This window comes from Mesoplodon mirus (genome assembly GCF_964341445.2).
Source record: "Mesoplodon mirus genome assembly, chromosome: 11".
NCBI classification, from domain to species: domain Eukaryota; kingdom Metazoa; phylum Chordata; class Mammalia; order Artiodactyla; family Ziphiidae; genus Mesoplodon; species Mesoplodon mirus.
The window spans coordinates 45,910,452-45,930,894 of NC_138987.1; the positions used below are offsets into that span (position 1 = coordinate 45,910,452).

Genomic DNA, 20,443 nt, shown 5'->3' on the forward strand with positions numbered 1-20,443 from the left:
TCGCGTGCCCGCTGCCCCCCGGCATCGCGTCCGTCACCTACGTGTTCGTCTACAGCCCGAGCGGTCCCGGCGGCCCCGGCGGCCCCGGCCCCGCGCCCGGCCCTGGCCCGGCGCCCCCCGCGGCCCCCGCGCCGCCGCCCCGGGGCCCGAAGCGGAAACTTTACAGCGCTGTCCCCGGCCGCAAGTTCATCGCCGTGAAGGCGCACAGCCCGCAGGGCGAGGGCGAGATCCCGCTGCACCGCGGCGAGGCCGTGAAGGGTGAGGGGGCGCGGGGGGCGCGGTCGCGGGGGGCGCGGCGCAGGGCCTCCTGGGGTTCGCGGGCGCCACTCTGGGGTGCCCGGCCCGGCTTCCCGGCGGCCGTGGAGGGGCTGATGCCATTTTGGGGCGTCTGTCATTAGGGGTGTCCCTGGGAACTCTGAGTCGCCGTGGTCATTATGGGATGCATCTGCCACTGGGGATTCCTTGTGTCACTGTGAAGGGCTCTGTCAGGGAGGGGTGTCTGTCTTTATGGGGTTCCTGTCGTGGGTCCCTCTCCATCCTCTGTCATTTTGGGTTTTCCGTGTCACAACAGAAGCTCCTCTCGTCATGGGGGTGTTTCTGTGTCATGCTCGGGGCTGGTGGTGGTGGGGTTCTCTGTGTTCGTAGGACCTTATCCTATTACAGAGCTTCCTTGAATTATGGGGTTCCTGTGTCACTTCTGGGACTTTCTTCATTGGAAACGCTTGTGATATGTGGGAATTCTCTGCCATTCTGGGGGTATCTGTGACAGTTAATGTGGGTGTCTGTGATGAGGGGGTCCTGTGCCATGACAAGCTCCTTTCATTACGAGAGTCTCTGTCATCACTGGGGTCCTCACCTCATGAGTGATCTCTGTACGTGGAGCCTCAGAAAGACACAGTTGCGAGGGTCAGCTCTCCATGGCCCATCATGTGGCCTAATCCCCTGGCCACAGCACAGTGACCCTGAGCTCTTGGCAGTGACCCCTGGGGTGGGCGACAGAGCAAGGTTGGTTGAAGAGGTGGGAGGCGAGGGGTCAGCTGGGAGGGCGGGAGTAGGATTGTGGCCCCTGCCTCTGCCTCTGCCTCCTGTCCCCCCCTCGAGTGTGTCCATCTGTGCGTCTCTCTGTCCCCCACATGCCCATCCTGTGCTGTGCCCATCTGTTCTTTTCTGTTTTCTGTGTGGATCCCAAAATTTTCCCAGGGAAAAAGACAGGAGGATGAAGGAAGGGCCGGGAAGAGAAGGAGAGAGAGGTGAAGGGTGGGTGGGCAGAACCTGAGCCTGAGGCGGTGGAGGTGGAGTTGGTGGTGGTGGTGGGAGAGGTGTGGCCCTCTGGCCGCCCTCCTCCACCCTGACAGCCCGTCTGGCTTCTGTCCCCCCAGTGCTCAGCATTGGGGAGGGCGGTTTTTGGGAGGGGACCGTGAAAGGCCGCACGGGCTGGTTCCCGGCTGACTGCGTGGAGGAGGTGCAGATGAGACAGTATGACGCGCGGCACGGTGAGTGACCCCTGCGTCCCCTGGGTGGCTGGCCCCTGAGGGTGCCGCCCCTTCCAGCTTCCTGCTGGTCTTGCTTGGAGGCAGATCCTCACTGTATACACAGAGAAAAGACTAGAACGAATTCAAACACACGTTCGAAGTAGGTGCAAACTCGTGTACATGACAGACACAGCGCGCGTTCACCCCATACTTACTTACCAACACACACGTGTGCATCTGGATCCTGGACAGCTGTGGAGACACAGGTGACGTGCACGCCCGTGGGACGCACACGTGTGAACGTGCCCTGGTCTGTGATCCCACATGCAGCTCTCTGTGACCACAGCACTTCCCAGACATGGTTCTCACCGAAATGCTGGGTGCTTGGAGTGTGTGATTGCTGTGTGGCTGGCAGACAAGTAAAGAGGTCAGTATGAGAAAAGAGGCATCTTTCCAAAGTGGACAGATTGTCCAAGTGGGCAGTGCAGGGAGGCCTGGACCAGCCAAAAGGAAATGAGGCCAGTTGGGCCCAGAGGGGCTGTCATGGGTGCCCTGGGGCCAGGATGGTCTGAGGGCAGCAGGTGGGAGATCGCTGCATCCTTAGCCTGCAGGAAGGACGTGAGGGCAAAGGCTGTGGCTCCGGGGGCTGGTGAGCAGCCTCGGTCCGACCCTGCTCACCACCTGAACCTCCAGGAAGGACCCCTCTGGGAGTTGGGATCTGAGGTCCTGCCAGTGGAAAGGAGCGGCTGGTCCTTTCAAGACCCCAGCCAGGGCTGACTGCGCCCCCAGGAGGCCCCTCGACCCGCAGGTATTATTTCTGGCCCCGAGAGCTGGTGGGACAAGGGAGCCCCCTCCTGAGGGGTGGCTAGTGGTGGTCACTAGTGGTGTGTCCGGGCCCAGGGTGCACACCTCTGTCTTCCTGCACATGAAGGGCTCAGACCCAGGGTTGCTGTGCTCCCTTATCCTGGGTTGCGAGTTTCCCCAGGGGAGCCCACCCCTGTGTGGCCTGGACCCCTACCCTGGGTGGAGCGTGGCAGAGCCCAGGGAAGCAGGAGTGTGGCCGCTGATCCACTCCTGAGCAGGAGCCTTTACTTTTTTTTTGTTTAAGTTTTACTTATTTATTTATTTTTATTGGAGTATAATTGCCTCACAATGGAGCCTTTACTCTCATACCTGGCTGTTCACGCCGCCTCACCCTGATGGCTCTCCTTGCGGCTGGGAGCCTGGGAGGGACACGACATCCTGTGTTCTGCCCATCGTGGGCAGGTGGGGTGGTATGTTGAGGTGGGGAATGGTTTCGGAAGTTTGGGCTCTGGTGCCAACTGGACAGGAGCGGGGAGGGGAAGGAGGGGCCTCCAGACCTGCGTAGGGAGTGGGTCCTGTGCACCCCTATAGGGTGGGCAGTGAAGGTTCTGGTCTGAGAACTCTGTGGGTCCAGGGGCAGTTGGAGCTGAGTCTGAAGCTGGGGAGGAAGGAAGGGAGGTCTGGACTGGCGTTGGAATTTGAGAACAGCCCATGTTTGTTAGGTGTTTGACGTGTGCTGGCCCCTGTGCTGGGAGCTGGGCTCACAGGGGCGGGCTCTCTGCCCAGCGAGGAGCAGGCGTGCATGCTGCACGGCTGTGATGGGTGTGAGCACAGGGGCCTCCCTGGGTTGGTCTGAAGGAGCCAGGGGGCCTTTAAAGCAGAGGTGGTGTTTGAGCTAAGCCTTGAAGGATCGCTAGGACCATCTAGGTGGTCAGCATGATGGGGGTGGGGGCAGAGCCTGTTGGCCAGAGCACAGCATGGCCTTCTAGACATACACGTGCTGGCACCCAGTGTGCTCCAAGCAGTGTCAGGATGCCTGGCTGGGTTTTAAGCTCTTTCACATCTAAGAATTCACTGCCTCGTCCCAGCATGCCTGGGAGGTGGGGACAGTTGTTGTTAGTTCATCTCTAGGAGGGTTCTGTTCCACAGCCCAAGGAGCAGAGTCTTGTTTGCAGTGTAGGTGGTGGGCTGCAGGGTCTGTGCTGTAGCTGCCACTCTTCATGGGCTCTGGCTGAGTAAACCTGTGTGTTGAGGGGAGGGTGGCAGGGCTGGAGTGGGGAGCGTGAGGGCTGCTCAGGTGTCCTGGGACCAGGGGCTAAAGTTTGTGGCGGTGTCGCAGGAGGAGTCTGGGGGGCGCTGTCCTGATTGTGCTGGTCATCATTTAAGATTAGGGTGACGGCCCAGGCAGGGCAAAGCAGGGAGATGGAGACGGGGTGGGCAGGGCTGGACTGGAGTCATAGAGAAGGGAGAGGACACAGAGCAACCTGTTGAAGGAGCTATAGGCTTCCAGGCAACTGTGGGGCTCCTGGACAGGGGTGGCTCAGGGGTTTGTCATCTGAAAGTGTCAGAAGGTAGCTGGGTAGATGGGAGCGTTTCATGGATGGGCAGGGAGACGGGCCCGCAGGGGCTGCCTGCTGGGAGGGGGTGGGAGTAACCTCTGTCCTCACCTGCAGGCCTGGCCGCCAGCTGCTCTGGGCAGAGTCTCTGGTTTGGGACCCAGGGGCTGAGTTCTGCCAGAGGCGAGAGGGCAGCCCAGGAACAGGAACCTGCTTCCAACAGGCCCAGATCCAAAGAAAGATCTGTTTCTGAGACTGGAGCAGGGACAGAGAGGGACTTAGAGGCCAAGGAGGGGATACTGCCAACACGTGTGGGCCAGGCCGATGCCCAGGGTCAGCAGAGAGCAAGGCTCCCACGGCACCCATCTGGGTGAAAGGAGCAGTTGCAAGCAGGGAGAGTTGAGCTGTGAGGGGAGGGAGTGGGGAGGCGGCTCTGGGTATCCTGGAGGCTGGTATAGAACACCAAAGCTATGGCTCTGGCTGGCATCCTCCCTCCTCCCCCTTTCTTTCCAGTACTGGGGGTGGGGGGGGGCATGCTGTGTGTTTTCATTTGAGCTAGCTTTTACGTGTCTGATTATAAAACTGGAAAATGAATTTGCGTTATGTAATAATTTGTCTTTGGTCGATAAATATAAAAATAGGAGTCCAGTGATCTGTGGAGGGTCTTTTTTGGGGGAGGGGTCCATCTGCAGGCAGGCTCTGTGAACATTTCCGAAGTTGGGTCAGCGTGGAGAAAGAAGGGTGTGGTGGAGGTGAGGAGAGGTCTGGGCCCTACCTGAGCAGTGCTGAGGCCTGGCCTGCTCTGGCTTTGGGGACGGCAGGGTGGTGGGTGCAGGTGTGCTGCAGAGGGAGGAGAGGGTGTGAGCATTGGGGACGGTGCCAGTGAGATAAAACTATAGGCCATCAGAACCCAGGGGGCCTCCAAGGTGAATTTTCCTACTTTATAAGGAGAGGGCCAAAAGGGACTGTCGAACATACTGAGAATCACACAAGTTAGTGGCAGGGTTCTGAAATCCAGATCAATACTTTTCCTGATATCTGTGTCTTCTGATGTTAACAGGAGCTCTTCTTTCCATCCAGCCACTGCTCCATCTACTCTTTTTTTTTTAATTTTTAAATTTTTGGCTGCATTGGGTCTTCGTTGCTGCGCGCAGACTTTCTCTAGTTGCGGCGAGCAGGGGCTACTCTTTGTTGAGGTGCACGGGCTTCTCGTTGCGGTGGCTTCTCTTGTTGCGGAGCGTGGGCTCTAGGCATGTGGGCTTCAGTAGTTGCAGCATGTGAGCTCAGTAGTTGCGGTACATGGGCTCTAAGGCACGCAGGCTTCAGTAGTGTGGCTCGCGGGCTCAAGAGCACAGGCTCAGTAGTTGTGGCGCATGGGCTTAGTTGCTCTGCAGCATGTGGGATCTTCCCGGGCCAGGGATTGAACCTGTGTCCCCTGCCTTGACAGGTGGATTCTTAACCACTGCGCCACCAGGGAAGTCCCTCTGTCTACTCTTTTTTTTTTAAAAAATAATTAATTAATTTAGTTTTGGCTGTGCTGGGTCTTTGTTGCGGCGCACGGGCTTTCTCCAGTTGCAGCGAGCGGGGACTACTCTTTGTTGCGGTGCGCGGGCTTCTCATCGCGGTGTCTTCTCTTGTTGTGGAGCATAGGCTCTAGGCGTGCGGGCTTCAGTAGTTGTGATTCGCGGGCTCCAGAGCTCAGGCTCAGTAGTTGTGGCGCACGGGCTTAGTTGCTCCGCGGCATGTGGGATCTTCCCAGACCAGGAATCGAACCCGTGTCCCCTGCATTGGCACGTGGATTCTTAACCACTGTGCCACCAGGGAAGTCCCCTCTGTCTACTCTTACATCCATCTATGCTTTCACTCACCCACCCATCCTGTCATCCATCTACTCATCCATCAACCCACCTAGCAGATCCAGTCCACCCATCCCCTCCTTCCATCCATCCCCCCACCCCCTACCCTGCTCTCTTTCCCTCCATCCACTTATATATACATTTACCTTTTGGTCCATCCTTCTGTCTGTCTCTTGTTCCATCCATCCTTCCATCCATCCCCCCACCCAGCCAGTTGTCCACCTGTCTGTCCTTCCAGTTGGCATTTGGAACGCCTGTTATGTGCCAGGTGCTGTGCTCGGTGCTAGGATCACAGAAATAACTGCGACGTGGTCCTTACCCACAGGAGCTTACAGTTAGTGGTGGAGACAGTCGTCAGAATCATAGGTCCCCTCTCGGGCCTCCTTTCCTGCTCTCTCTCCTGCTCCCTCTGCCCCAGCTGCCCAGGCTGCTTACTGTCCCTTGAACACCCTGAGGTGATACCTGCCATGTGACTTTGCCCTGAGTGCCCCCACTCCCAGGAAGCCCTTTACCCACACAGAGGGCTGCTCCCTTTCGTCCTCGTGCCTTTGTTCACCTCTCCCTTCCTGGGGAGGCCTTCACGTGACCACCTAGAATTGCAGTGCCCCGAACGGCTTCCTTTTTTCTTACCGCTTACCAGCATTCCACACGTTCTGTGTGTACCTGTTTCTCGTCTCCTCTCTCTCTTCAGCTGTACAGTTTATCCTGTAAACTCCACAGGGTAGGGGGGCTTCGTTCTGTCTCTGCTCCATTCTTGGAGCCTGGTACGTAGTAGGAGCTCAGTACATACTTGTTTAATGAATAAATAGATCTTGAGGAATGCTGAGCTGGTAGAGAAGGGGGGAGGAGCTGAGGGGTGAAATTTGAGGTGGTGGTGGAGCTGGAGACAGAGGTGCTGGGGGCTGGGGGCCAGGAGTGGGTGCGAGGGTACCAGAGAATCCAGTGTACGTGTACAGGCAGCTGGAGAAGTAAGCCTGGAGTAGGGAGGGTAGTGACTGGAGGTGCGGACTGGAACCTGCAGGCTTGCAGGACATCAGCGAGGCCGAGGGTGGGGCAGCTCTGCAGTGGCTGTGAGGGACTCTGAGATCAAGAGTACAGATGGGGGTAAAGCTCTGTGGGATGCAGTGACAGCAGGATAGGGGGACCCAGCCCCCCATACGTGGACCCCTCCCTGCCCACGCAGAGGTGGGGTCTGGAGCAAAGGACTCCATAAGGATGAGCATCCCTGTGGTGAGGGGTACGTTGAAGACACAGGGCCACCTCAGTGCCAGTTCACAGGGGTATGTAGCGTGACACTTGCGCATGGCTGTGGGACATGCGCACACAGACATGCACACGTATGAGCACAGCACCTGCACATAACTGCAGGTCACACACAGAGACACGCCTGTATGAACACAGCACTTACACATGACTCCAGGCCACACGTGTGTGTGCGCACACCTTCTCTGCCCTTAGTTTCGGGGCTTGCTGACTCGCCCTGTGCTTGCCCTGGCCCTGTCCGATCTGCTGTATGCAGCCACTCAGGAGAAAGATGAGCCACAGCTCCTGCCCCTGTCTGAACCCTGACCCCTAGAGGCAAAAGTTCTTGCATGGTCCCCTCAGCCTTCTCACCTAGGACCGCTGGGCCCAGGACCCCAGGATTTGGACCCCCACTTCCACGTGGGCACTGCCAGGCCAGGGGTGTGTGCGTGCGCGTGCGTGCGCTGCGTGTGTGTGCGTGTGCTGTGCGTGCGTGCGCGCGCGTGTGCGTGAGGCTGGTGACCAGCGTGGTTCAGGGGGCGGTTCACGCCACTTGGAGGATGAGACCCTCCGTCAGCTCCTGAACCTCCCCTCAGAAACCCGGGAGGACCGGACGAAGCGACTTTTCCGCCACTACACGGTGGGCTCCTATGACAGCCTCTCTGCACACAGGTACAGGTGGGGCAGGTGGGCAGGTGGGCAAGGGTGGGCACGCGTGCGATGGAGCGTCAGATGTGGAGGGAGGCCTCCCGGGTGAGTGCAAGGACAGCTCCCAGGGTGGGCTGTGCCCGTGCCCGTGGGATCCTGTCTGGGGCACGTGCTTTCCCGGCAGGGTTCTCCTCACCTTTCTGTTTTCCTCTGTCAGCGATTATGTCATTGACGACAAGGTGGCTGTTCTGCAGAAACGGGACCACGAGGGCTTTGGTTTTGTGCTCCGGGGGGCCAAAGGTAACGGAGGGGGGTACCCGGCTGGCAGGGGCTGCGCACCACTCGGGGTGTCTTCGGTGTCCTGCCTCTGCTCCTCTGCTCTCCTCCTGCCGCGCCCCTGCCCCCCTTTCTTCTCCCCCACCCGCTTCCTCTCTCCCTGCTGTGACTCTGTATTCTTGGTTTGGGATGTTGGGAGGAGGCAGCGGGTCCTTTCCCTCATTGGTTCCCAGGATCTCTGCTGTGCGTGTCTAATGGAGCGGGGGCCTTTCTGGTGGGGTGAGTGGCGGGGGCGAGGGGGGGCGTCTCTCAGAGGGGTGTGTCCTGGATTCCCGGGCTGGCTCTTCTCGCGCTGGCCAGCCCCCGCCTGCTGCCCCCGGGCCCAGGTCGTTCGTGGGAGGTTGCTGTGTGGCAGCCACCTCCACCTGGACCCTGCTGGCAGGACGCCGTCCTCATCGCCTTCTCCTCATCCCACAGCAGAGACCCCCATCGAGGAGTTCACGCCCACGCCGGCCTTCCCCGCGCTTCAGTATCTCGAGTCGGTGGACGTGGAGGGCGTGGCCTGGAGGGCCGGGCTGCGCACGGGGGACTTCCTAATTGAGGTGAGGCTCGTCCTTCCCTGTGCGGCCCCGTGGGGTGCTGGCCTCCGTCCGAGCCCCAGGAGGACTCACCTGGATGGCCCTCGGCCCTGACTGTCCCAGGTGAATGGAGTGAACGTGGTGAAGGTTGGGCACAAGCAGGTGGTGGCTCTGATCCGCCAGGGCGGGAACCGCCTCGTCATGAAGGTGGTGTCAGTGACAAGGAAGCCTGAAGAAGATGGGGCTCGGCGCAGAGGTGAGGGCTCGGGCTTCGGACCTCTGTGCCCCGTGTCCCTGCTCTGTCCCCTGACCTTAGACCTTTGACCCCAGGCCCATGCTCCTCTTATTACCCCCGGCCCCAGACTGCTGACTGCTGACGTCAGAGGCCTGAACCTAGGCGAACGCCCACGTGCGCCGCCTGGGTGCCAATCCCCGATGTTAGTCAGCCAACCCTCTCCCGGCCTCTGACCCCAGGTTGCCCTCCTAAGATCCCTGCCCCCTCCTTCCCGGCGCCCCCCAGCCCCTGGCATGGAAGAGCCCTCCTTCCCGACGCTGCCAGCAGCTGCCTGGAGGCCGGGGTTGCCATAGCAACTGTGAGGTTGACGCTGCCGCTGCCGCTTATTGTCGGAGGGAAGGGGGAGGCGGCACCTGAGGGAAGAGGAAAAGCGTCTTCTCCCCGCGCCAACGTCGCGGCACAGCCTGGGCCCAGGAGGCTTTGCTGGCCGGGTCTAGCCCAGCCCAGGCCCTGGCTTGGCTGACCACACCCTGGTCCCCCGAGGGGCAGCGGCCTCCAGGCCTGGTGGGTGGGGGGCCCTGGAGCAGCAGGAGCCCGGCCTGCCGGGAGACCCCTCCCAGCCCCCACCCCATGACTCTGCCCTCGAAGCCTTCCACGTGGGCCCTCGGGCTGAGGCTGGCCAGCGCTGTGACCTCCCTGGGGCCCTCGACCACCGCCTGAGGCCCTGGCTGCCCTGGCCCAGCCCAGCCTTCAGCACCCCCTGAGCTCCCAGCGCCATGAAGAAGTTTGCATCCAGCCGCAGCCTGAACAAGATCCTGGCGCAGTGTGACTCGTCCTCCCGGGAGTACGAGGAGATCCAAGCGGTGGAGCGCAGGTGGCACCTGCACCTGGCCACGCCGCGCTGCCTGCTGCTGGACAGGAGGTCCAAGGCCTCCCTCTTCTTTGCAGCCCCGCCGCCCCCTAAGAGGGCCCCCAGTACCACGCTGACCCTGCGCTCCAAGTCCATGACGGCGGAGCTTGAGGAGCTTGGTGAGTGGCAGGGCAGGCGGTGGGCAGATAGCCCAGGGTGGGGGGCCAGGTCAGGGGAGCTGGGCCAAAGCCAGGCAGAGACAGAGCGGAGGGAGGGCGGAGAGGTGGACGTATGGACAGGTTAGAGGTAAATGGGTGGGTGCTGAAGTGGTGGGGGAATTGGGTGTCTGTGGGCTGCAAAGGGAGCCGACATGTGGATGGATCGAGGGCTGAGGGGCAGGGTGACAGGGCTGGGGATAGACAGTGGGACCACCATGTCTGGCGGTGGGGAGTCAAGCCCTGGCTCACCAGTGTGTTTGCATGCGTGTGCACATGCCGCCCCTGGTCCTCCACGCCTCCAGTGCGACTACGCCTTCATTTCATCCATGTGAGAAAAGGGGACCTGACCTTTGCTCCTGGCTCTGCCAGGCACTAGCTAGCTGTGTGGTGTTTGCATTTCCTTTACCCTCTCAGCACCCGTTCACACGTCGGTTACGCAGGGGTCAGTAGAGTGAGCTGCCGACCTCACGGGGCCGTTGTGAACGTTGCTGGTACAGTGATGGGACAGGTCCTCGTAAGTTGCAGGAGGCAAACAAGAGTGTGTTGGGGCTTTGATGGGTATGTGGGGGTCACGATCCCAGGGTGACCACCAGCAGCCTCATCGTGGGTGTGTCTCGATATATGTGACCGTTAATAGCCTCATCATTGGCATGTTCAGATATACATGACCATGTCCTGACATACGTGACAGTTAATAATGGTTATGCCCTAACTTACATGACCATGGACGTCTTTATCACGGCATGTCCCAATACGCGTGACTGTTAACGTGCTCTGTCCTTCTATAACCTGAACCCAATTCGAGTTCCAGACTTTGCTCTCGTTCCAGCCATAGAAGGACCCCTGACTCTGGTCCTGTGCTGAGCTCTGACCCAGTCGTGGGCACAGGAAGGCCTTGATCCTGGTTCTAGACTGAGCCCCAACCCTGGCTTCAGGCTTGGTTCTGCCCCAGCCATAGAAGGAACCCTTACCTGTCTCCTAAAATTATTTCTGACCTCCCTCATGGACTGATCCCTGACCCTAGTCCTTTGCTGAGCCCTTTCCTTCCAAGCAGGTCCTCTTGACTGCAGTTTAGTTTAGTGTGGAGGACAGCCACCAAGATAGATTAGGCTGATGTGGTCAGGACCTTCTTCGCCATAAATATTCCGAATAAAGTAAAACTCTAAAAATACATAGCCATCTCAAAACAAAAGAAGAGGAATTTCCCAGCTCTCAAAAATGAAGAAAGAAATCAGAGCCAAGGGAGTGAGAGGAAGCAGATGCTCCCATAGTCCATGAGGGCTTGGGACCGATACAGACCCTACGGGCAGGGCACTGGGGCTCTGATACCCCCACAAAGCCAAGAGATGGGGGAAAGCTCGAGCCAAGCCCAGGACTCGGAATTAGCATCAGAAGAACTGGAAACCGTAGAATGCTATGAAAGAGACAAAACAAGGTGTTTAAATACAAAGTTTGAGAGAACTAACAGAACTCATAATGAAAGAACAACACAGTCGGGGGGAAAAATAAGGATAAGCAGATTTGAAAAGGACTCCTAAAGAAATGTTATTGAAACAAAAATATAGCCCCTGAGATTTTAAAAATCCGTGCCTGGGAAACAGTATGGTAGACCCACCTGAAGGAAGAAACTATGAATTAAAAGATAAATCTGAGGAAACTACCCAAAATTCAGCACAGAAAGATAAGGAGTTGCAAAATATCAAAGAGTAGATAAAAAATATGGAGGACAACTGAGAAAAATCCCAGCCTAAATAGAGTCCCAGAGGGAAGGAGTAAAAAGATTGGGGAAGAGGCGATATTCGAAGAGTAAATGGCTAAGAATTTTCTAAAATTGAACAAGGACATGAGACTCCAGTTTGCAGGAGTGTAAGTCTGAAGCAATGAAGTAAAAACAAAGCTACCTCTAGACCTGTCACAGTAAAATTTCACAACACCATAGACGAAAAGAAAAATCTTAACTGCCAGAGAATGATGACTTAGAAAGGAACAGGGGTCAGACTGACAGCGGAGGTCTGATCAGCAGATGCTAGAAGACAGCGGAACAGTAACTTCAAAGTCTTGGGTCAAAATGCCTTTCCACCTGGAATTCTATGCCTGGTAACCTCGCTCATTCAAGAGTAAGGCAGAGACGCTGGCAGACTCCGGGCCCCGGGGTCACAAGGGTACAAGGCTAGCCATGGGGAACTGACCCATTGCACTGATTGAAGATCCAAACTGGTCAATAAACCAATACCAGTGGGCAGCTGGGTCTGGCTACACCCCACACCAGGCTCTGGTGGATGGTTCCTGGGAGTCTCTTGCCAGAGGCCATCACGTGGCCACGTACAGCTGCATGTTCAGAAGGAGGTGCTTGGGCAGCCTGAGGCCTGCCCTCCAGGGGCCCCGGGACTCTGCGCTGCAGAAACAGAGGATTTGCCTTCTGCTCTCTGGGCTGCTTCTGTGTGCAGAGACCAGTGGATGGAAGAAGAGCCTCCTTCCTCTCTGGCCTGGGCATCCCCTCTGTTGCCTTGTGACAGGGTTGCTCCACAGACCCATGTCTTCCAGAGGGAGGGAGCTCACTCTTGTGGCCTGAGGTCAGCATCCTTTTCACCAGCTTTTCCTGAGCAGAGTCTGGGGGAGGGCAAAGGGACAGCCTACCACAGAGCCTCCATCCACACTGCTGAGTGAGGGGGTCACAGTTTTTGTTGAACTGGACCCAGGCCCTTCCCGTGGCTCTGTTCAGAGAAGGGCCTGGGCAGCTGGGAGCACAGGAAACCCACTCCTGCCCCTGGACGACAGCTGTCCTGGGAAGCCAGTCCACCTGCCGACCTTCTGTAGACACACCTGGTTTGAGGAAGCCAGGCCAGCATCAGGGTTTTCCCAGGTACCTAAGCGATCATCCCATGATCCAGTGTTTGTGCTTTTACGGGATAGAAATAAGACCCGTGGGTTCGTTGCCAGCATAAACTTGTCAGTTTTATGTCACAATATCGAGGGCTGATAGGGCCCTTTAGTGTCTGTAGTCTATTGAGAAGATGACCTGAACACCTGGGAAGAAAGGAAAATGTGAGGCGACAGAAAAAGCAGGTGGCAAGGATGGGGGCTCATGCAAGGTGGCTCCATGTGGCTTGGAGGGCCCTGCAGGGGAAAGAGGAAGGGAAGGTATATCCTGGGGGGGCATTGGTGTCCCAGAAAAGGAAGGGCTGAGGTGGCTGGCAGAGACGGCATTGAGAGGAGGGGTTGGATGGGGACTCTCCTCCTGAGAAGGGAGAGAGAGGGGGAAGGAGGGAGGGTGGGACCCCTCCAGTGCCCTTCAGCCCTGGGGCCCCTCACACTCAGCAGGTGCTCATTGCATAGCTCGAACCAAGGACGTGCTGGGGCTGCAGAGGTGGGTGGAGACCCAGGCCAGAGGGGGCCCTGATGGGTCCAAGTCCCTCTTGTTCATCCTCTTTCCCATAAGAAATCTGGAGCTTCTGGGTTCCTTTTTTTTCGAGATGAGAATGTCAGGGCAGGTGCCATGCCAGGGTGTGGTCCCTGACTGGCCTTGGTCTGGAAAACACGCTGACTTGCCTGTTGGAAACACACTGCAGGAATGCTTGTGGGTGGCCACTGCACCATTGGTGGCCTCTGAAATGGGTTTTTATGGGGTTTTGCCTTTTTTCTGAACAAACATTTGACTGAACCAAGTGTGACTTAGTTGTGTGTCCACACAAGTGTGTGCATGTCTGTGTGTATGTACACAAGCACGTGTGAGTGTGTGTGCGCGTGCATGCATGCACACAAGCATTGTCCCTGCTTGTGGTTGTTCGCACCTTGAATTTCATGTACTGACTTGGCATTTGGGTCGATTTGCCACTCACGATCTGACGAGGGTATAGGCCAGGGGTGGTGGGGGTCTGGGAGATCCTGGCTGTTGGGAGGGTAAGGATGGGCTAGGAGGGGGTGGGAGTGGGGAGTGGGGCCCGGGTGCCAAGGGACAAATCCTGCCTCTCACCCCGTTTACTCTGTTTCTTGATTCCAAGCCTCCATTCGGAGAAGGAAAGGGGGTGAGTCATCTGCTGTGCTCGGGGCCCAGCTTTGCCTGACCCTTGGCTGCGGGAGTGCTTGTGTGCGAGGGGCTCCAGTTTGAGTCGGGGTCTGGGAGCCTGGGTTGCACCCTCCTGTTGGCCTTCTCCGTGGCGGGCTGCTGGGGGCACAGTGGAAGGACCTGGGAAGGGTCAGATGGGCCTGGGATGGGGAGTGTGGCCACAGTCCTCGGGGGCTCGAGTGAGCTGGGGGCAGCGGCGTGAGGGCCACGGGGGCTGCCGAGGCAGAGCTGGAAAAGTGTCCCAGTGGAGGCCACGGCTCGTGCTGCAGCCTGGAGCGGAGGGGGGAAGGGTTCAGGAGGCCTAGCTGTGGAGCTCGCTTGGGGACCAGGGTGACCGGGTTGATGGGGGTGGGGTGTCAGGTGCTCAGCCCCAGCCTCTGTTGCTCTTCTCTGCTTGTTTTCTGGGGCTCCTGTGCTTGGTGTGTGGGTTCCGTTTCTGTGCTGATCTGTTACGGGGTCAAGCCTAAGGCTGACACCCTTTAGGTGCAGGAATCTGGGCCCCAGAGCTTTGTCGCCCAGGTTGTTGACTTGACCACCCCTCCCCCTCCCGTCAGACCTCCTGCCCTGGATCCTTTGAAGCTCTTTCCTGTATGTCCAGCCTGGCTACATGAGGCACAGCAGCCAGGCGGGGACAGAGTCTGGGCCTGGGCGCTGAGGTCCAGTGTCTGGTGGGGTCTAGGGCCTGGCCTTTGCCAGCCGGCTCCACCTCACGTGGAGACTGGAGCCTCTTTCTGCTGCACAGGAGTCCGTGCCCAGCAGGGGCCTGAGATGGCTTTGTGGCCCCAGGCGTGTGTGTTCACTCGTTTGTCTTTGTGCCTGGTGCCCGCCCACCCCTCACTCCAGGATCCACTGGGCCTTCCCTGTGCCAGGGACACACTTGCCCGTCTGTGTGAGCCCAGGTTCCCTGTGTGACCTGCGATCTCACCCTCTGAATTCTCCCGTTGCCCTTGCCCCGGTCCCAGGTGAAATGCTTTCCCTTTTCAGGGTCTTTTCAGGTATAAAACAGATGACTAGGTCTCCTCTGGGGACACTTTTCTTCACACCTTTGAGGCAGACACACAAGCTATTTCTGGAATATTTTGGTTCTTTCCTCAGCTCATTAGCGGGGCTCCCAGGGTGCTCTGCTGTGGCCTGTGTGCTTCTTCCAGTTGCAGGGGAATTGACAGCGATTCGTCGCCCCCGCAGGCCCCTCATCCCTGCTTGGGTCCTGGTTCAAACAGCTGCATCCCCAGCTGCGTCCCTGCCACATAGCGACCCCTGACAGCCAGTATAGTGCCCCAGACCTGATTCCTAATGGGCTTCATTTCTTTTGTTAAGTATCTAAAGTCATTTATTTAAGAATATATCTTTCTCATTTTGTTGGGGATTGGTGTCAACCTCACCAGCTTGTAGTTTGCAGAATTCTTGATTCTTTTCCTTTTGAAAATAAGTCCCGTCTGGCCTCAGCACCATTGCCCCATGGCCAACAATATTCGCTTTGCTAATAACTTCATGTGCACACTGCTTTGGGTCTCTGAGATTGAGTGCTTCTAGACCTAGAGACGCAGCCTCTAAATCCACAGCTCAGGTGAGCATGCGCCCCGTGTGTCCCACGGAAATATCTTCTCTCTGCTCATGTCTTTATGTCTGTGGTTTCCGGATAATCTGGTTGTTAAGTCTGATCTCTTATCGGATCTGTGATCTGGGGCAACTTATCTCTCTCAGAGCTTCAGATTCTTCTTGGGTAAAATGGGGGCAATAGCGATCCCTTCTGCCTGTGGTGGTTGCAGCATGAGAGGGGCCGCATAAACCTCTTCTAACTCTGGAAATCCCCACGGACTTAGCAAATGGTGATCATGGTGATTTCAGCTTCCAAAGGGAAATTACTCACCTCATTACAGAAGCAAACAGGAAGGCCCCTCTAACAGCCCGCCCCTATCTGCACCTGGTGGCGCTGGGAGCTGTGCACAGGCCAAGCGAGCTGGTTTGTAGATGGAGCGTGTTTTGCTGGTGACTCGTAGCATTTGTTGAACTCTCTTGTGTTTGGGTACCAGGCTGGATGCGCAGGGCATGCTGGCAAAGGTATTTGCCCTCTTCTCCTGCCAGCCCATGTGCTGTTCGGGGAGGTGAGGCACACAGACATGAAGAATTGTAGCCAGTGTGTCCTCAGTGCTTGTGTTGAGCCAGGCACAGCTGTAGCACTTCTGCCGTATGTGCTCATTCTCACAACAGACACTGAAGCAGGTACCTTTTTTAATGCCTGTTATCAGATCAGGAAATCAAGTCACAAAGAGATTAGGTCAGGACAGTCAGTATACAGGATGGGTCTGGGCTGGGTCGGGTACTGTACATCTCAGAGGAATTTATTTCCTTCCCCACAGCAATTGCTGAGCAGTGCTGGGAGGAGGTGTCAAGGTTGACCACAATTCTCCAAGGGGGGCACTTGGGGCATAAAAGGACTAAGTGTAACCAGATGCGTGGTCCTCTCTGGTTGGCACAGCTCCTAAGAGTCTGGAAGGGCTCAGGGATTTGGAGGCTGAGTGATGGCTGGGCTGCGGTGGGGCTCCTGGATGAGAGGGGCAGTGTGGCAGCCAGGTGGACATGGGAGCTGCCCCCAGCCCCTGCTGTGTCCCGTGTGCTGGCCCTAAGTGGGCCCTTCCCAGTCATCAGTCCACAGCTGATAGTTTTCAGACACAAGTGTTTAACAAAATTTCCAAGTTGCTTGGTAATCAAAAACACCACTTTCAAAAACATTAAATAGCTTTAAGAAAAACAAGCAAACAAAGCTTTTCTTTTATAACAGATTTGAAAAGAGCGCCTCCCGAGGGCACCTGGTTCAGGCCTCAGCCCTGGGCTTGTCCTTCCCCCTCCTGGCTTCTGGGGCTGCTTTCTAAAGGGCCGGTGGAGCCCCCGCAGCACTGCCCCTCGCAATATCCTCTTCTCTGCACCCCCCACCCTTGGTGGGGATGCTTTTCGGGGGTTGTAGATTCTGTGGCCTCCTGATCTGCATACAGCTATTTCTTAGGTCTCTAGCCTCCTGCAGTGAGCCCCGGCCCTGCCCCCCATGGTTCTTGGTTTATACACATTCTTTGTGGGCAGACGCTGCCCCCCGTGGTTCTTGGTTTATACACATTCTCTGTGGGCAGCTCCTGTACATCAGGGTCTGTTCTGGGGCTACAGCTTATCTTTTGGTGCAGTGGAGGTAACAGACAGGCGAGTAATGCCATGTGCTAAGGAAGGAGAAGAGTGAAAGGGCAAAGGGAAATGGGGAAATTCAGGAGGTCTCTGGGCTGTAAACAGTCCCGCCCCCTGCCTGGTTCTCTCCGTAATGGTCAGCCGGGCTTTTCCTGGTGGGGTTTGTGGGGTCCCCTGGAGCCTCCCTGAGGACGGAGGGGCCAGGCTGGAGCAGTGTCTGGGTTCTGGTGTGTGAGGGGCTTGGATGGGATACAAGTTATGGGGCCTCTTGTCTTGGTTCTGGATTGTGTGCCTTGGGGAGTGAGGGGCCGAGGTAGGCGGGGCCCCAGTGGCCTCTGTCAGCAGCCCCAGGAGGACCAGCCAGGATGCGTGAGTGGGGCTGCAGAGGGCTGTAGCGGGTTCAAGGTCCCTGCGGCTGAGACGGCACCTCCTTGGCTGTGCAGAGAAGCTGGACGAGATCCTGGCAGCCGCCACGGAGCCGGCGCTGAGGCCAGACATCGCGGATGCTGACTCGAGAGCTGCCACCGTCAAACAGCGGCCCACCAGTCGGAGGATCACCCCTGCTGAGATCAGCGTAAGCCAGCCTGGCAGCTGGGGCACGGGGTCAGAGTGCCATGTCCCCTACTGGGTGTTTGTGCATTTTGGAGGGCGAGGGTCCATCATTTGGACTCCACTCTCCAGGGGTGGGGGTGAAGGACCCCATAGCGTCTCCTGGGGCCATCAGCCCTCAGAACAGCCACAGTCCAGCTCGTGCTGAGCTCTCACTCTTCTGGCGCCTCCCGCCTTAGGCAGGTTCTGTGCCACCTAGAGCAAGGACCCCAGCCACGCTGAGGCCACAACATGGTGTCGCTGTCCCCCCGCCCACTCCTCTCACTTGGCACCTTCTGGGCCGCTCCCCCAGCCTCACCTCGGCCATACCCAGGACCCCTGACTTCTCTGGCCCGTCTGCATCACCCCTGCCCAGTGCTGCCTATGCCTGTGGGCCCACAGCCATGCCCTGTTCCTTGGAGGCAGGGCCTGGGCCTGGCTTCTGGGTCAGACACCATGGGAATTAGCACTGTTGGAGTTAGCACACGCGGTGTCTGATCTCAGGCTTAGGAGGAGGATGGGTGGGGCTGGATGGGCAGCTGGGGACCCCAGTGCTCTGGAACCTCCATATACCCCCGCCCCCTCCAACTCTCACAGTCACTGTTTGAGCGCCAGGGCCTCCCAGGCCCAGAGAAGCTGCCAGGCTCCCTGCGGAAGGGGATTCCACGGACCAAGTCTGTAGGTATGGCTGGGCTGGGAGCTGCATGGGGCTGGAGGACTGGGGCGGGGGCTGGAGTGCGTGCGGGGCTGGAGGACCCTGTCTCTCCCCACCCTTCGACTGAGGTTTCCGGTTTCTCTCTGAGTCCTGCCTCTCCCTGGCCCCAACCCAGGAATCTCATTTTTTTGTGGACGTATATGGGGGGGGGGGCGGTGTCAGTCCTTCCCCCAACCCAGAGATACTTTGCTGAAAGATACCCTTGAAGCTTCTCGCCATCTGTCACCCCCTGCCAGCGGGCACCCCCGTCTGTACTTCCCACAGATGCCAGCATCCCCGTCCCTGGGTCTTCCATATCCTACCTGGCTGTGCCCCCTGCAGCCCGAGTACCTGTCACGTTTCTGATGCTAAGCTACCCTCCCCTTGAATCTGCCCTCTCCCCTCCCCCCGGCACCCCAGTTATTGCTCTGTATCTCTCCTCTCCTTCACAGCCAGTTTTCTCCAGCAGTCACCCATACTTGCTGTCTCCCATTCCCTGCCTGCCTCTCGGCCTTTTAGGGAATTGTCCATACCTGAAACTGAAATTGTTCTTGCCAGCATCACCAGTGGTTTCCAGGGCGTTCCTCCCAGTGGACACATTTGATTTTGCTGCTCCCTTCTCCATGAAACTTTCCTACCCAGGGCTTCTAGGACAACACTTACTGGTTTTCCCCTCAGTTCTCAGGCTGGACCTGTTCAGTCCCCGTCATTCCCCTGCAAGATGTGGGTCCTTCTCAAGGCTATGTCCTTAGCCTCTTTGTTTTCTGCACCTGTCTCCTTGGGGCCTCATCACATCTCACCCTTGGCCATCTCCTCTCTTGTTGACCCCAGACTGGGTCATCTAATAAGCCCCACCCACTGCTCCTCCCTCTAGGCATCTAGTGCCCCCTTACCTGCCCCCCTGTCCATCCATCCACCTACAGACATGTCCAGTTTTCTGTCCATCTGTTCACCCACCGACCTTTCCACTTGTGCATCCATTTGTCCCTGTGTACCCCACCGCTCTGTGTTCTACACACACTGGTTCATTTAATACTTACAGTAACCTGCTGAGGTAACACTATCAGTACCTCTGGATTATAGATGAGAAAACCGAGGCAAAGAGGTAAAATGACTTGCCCAAGGTCACACAGCTGCCTTACCTGTCTTCTATTCACTCATCTGGCCAATCAGTTTCCGCAAACCCAATCCCTCATTCACCCCACGACCCCTGCTGATTGATGTACACTCTAGGCTGATGCTGGGCAGGGTCTGGGGGCTCAGTTGGAGGAGATGACATGTCTGCAGACAGCTCAGCTCAGCAGTTACATGGTGGGTGCAAAAGCACATTTACTAGGGAGCACCAACCATGCTTGGGTGTCAAGAAAGGCCAGGCATGTGTGTGTGCATGCGTTTGGGCTCAGACATGCAGGATGAGTGGGGGTTTCTGAGAGATAATGGCATGAATTGCTGACAGCAGTGGTCCTTCAGAGACGGCTGTGGGTCATTTCTGTAGGTAGGAGGGTGGGGGAGAGGACACATGAGACTGCAGCTACTTTGGAGCCAAGAGGCACTCCCCCCTCACCTCCCTGGCCTAAGCCCTGGGCATCCTCTGTGGTTTCCTCCTTATTCTCTGCCTCCCTGGACAAATTAGGGATGGCCGGCTTCCTCACCGTCCTTGCAGCCCTACCTGGCCAGGCCTCATTGTCTTGTGCCTCAGCATCTGGAGACCACAGCTTTGGTCTCCTCTTGACCTCCTGCCCCAGCTTCACCCTCTAGTCCATCCCTCTGGCCACAGAGGGCTTTCTGCAGAAGATATCACCTCACATCCCTAGAGTTGGTCCTCTGTGGGCTCTGCCTTGCCTTGGGGCCCTGAGGCCTAGCCCCAGCCCTCTCCTGCTTCATCTAGGGACCTTTGTCTCTGCCTCCCTCTGATTTTCATCTACCAGGACTGGCTGTTCTCCACCTGCCCTCACTCTGCCTGGATGGCCTGTCCTTCAGCCCCACCCAGTCTCAGTACTGACCACCACACGTCCGCATCTAAGTGCCTGTCCTTCAGGCTGTAAGCCTCTCAGTGGAGATTGCCAGCTGTTCCCTGCTCACCCTCCTGGACCCTCCTGTGCTCAGTCCACGGGTGGCTCATCTTTAATCCCCCTTGCCCTAGCCTGCCGCCTGTCACCCACTTGAACGCTGGCTGAGGTGTCAGA

The 20,443-nt window shown here is 57.6% G+C and overlaps 1 protein-coding gene across 7 annotated transcripts in view; it reads left to right on the forward strand.

Moving 5' to 3' along the window:
- SHANK3 (SH3 and multiple ankyrin repeat domains 3) overlaps positions 1-20,443 on the forward strand; it is a 52,290-nt gene that overhangs the window by 16,648 nt on the left and 15,199 nt on the right. For all 7 annotated transcript variants that reach the window (XR_014295275.1, XM_082635378.1, XM_082635380.1 and 4 more), the window contains 9 exons: positions 56-258; positions 1,380-1,493; positions 7,527-7,602; positions 7,796-7,878; positions 8,332-8,456; positions 8,556-8,688; positions 9,616-9,696; positions 17,419-17,549; positions 18,161-18,245. Coding sequence is in view for 6 of the 7 variants with exons in the window: in XM_082635378.1 (XP_082491504.1) it covers positions 56-258; positions 1,380-1,493; positions 7,527-7,602; positions 7,796-7,878; positions 8,332-8,456; positions 8,556-8,688; positions 9,616-9,696; positions 17,419-17,549; positions 18,161-18,245 (1,031 nt within the window). In the remaining variant the exon portion in view is untranslated. The remainder of the gene's footprint in view (positions 1-55; positions 259-1,379; positions 1,494-7,526; positions 7,603-7,795; positions 7,879-8,331; positions 8,457-8,555; positions 8,689-9,615; positions 9,697-17,418; positions 17,550-18,160; positions 18,246-20,443) is intronic.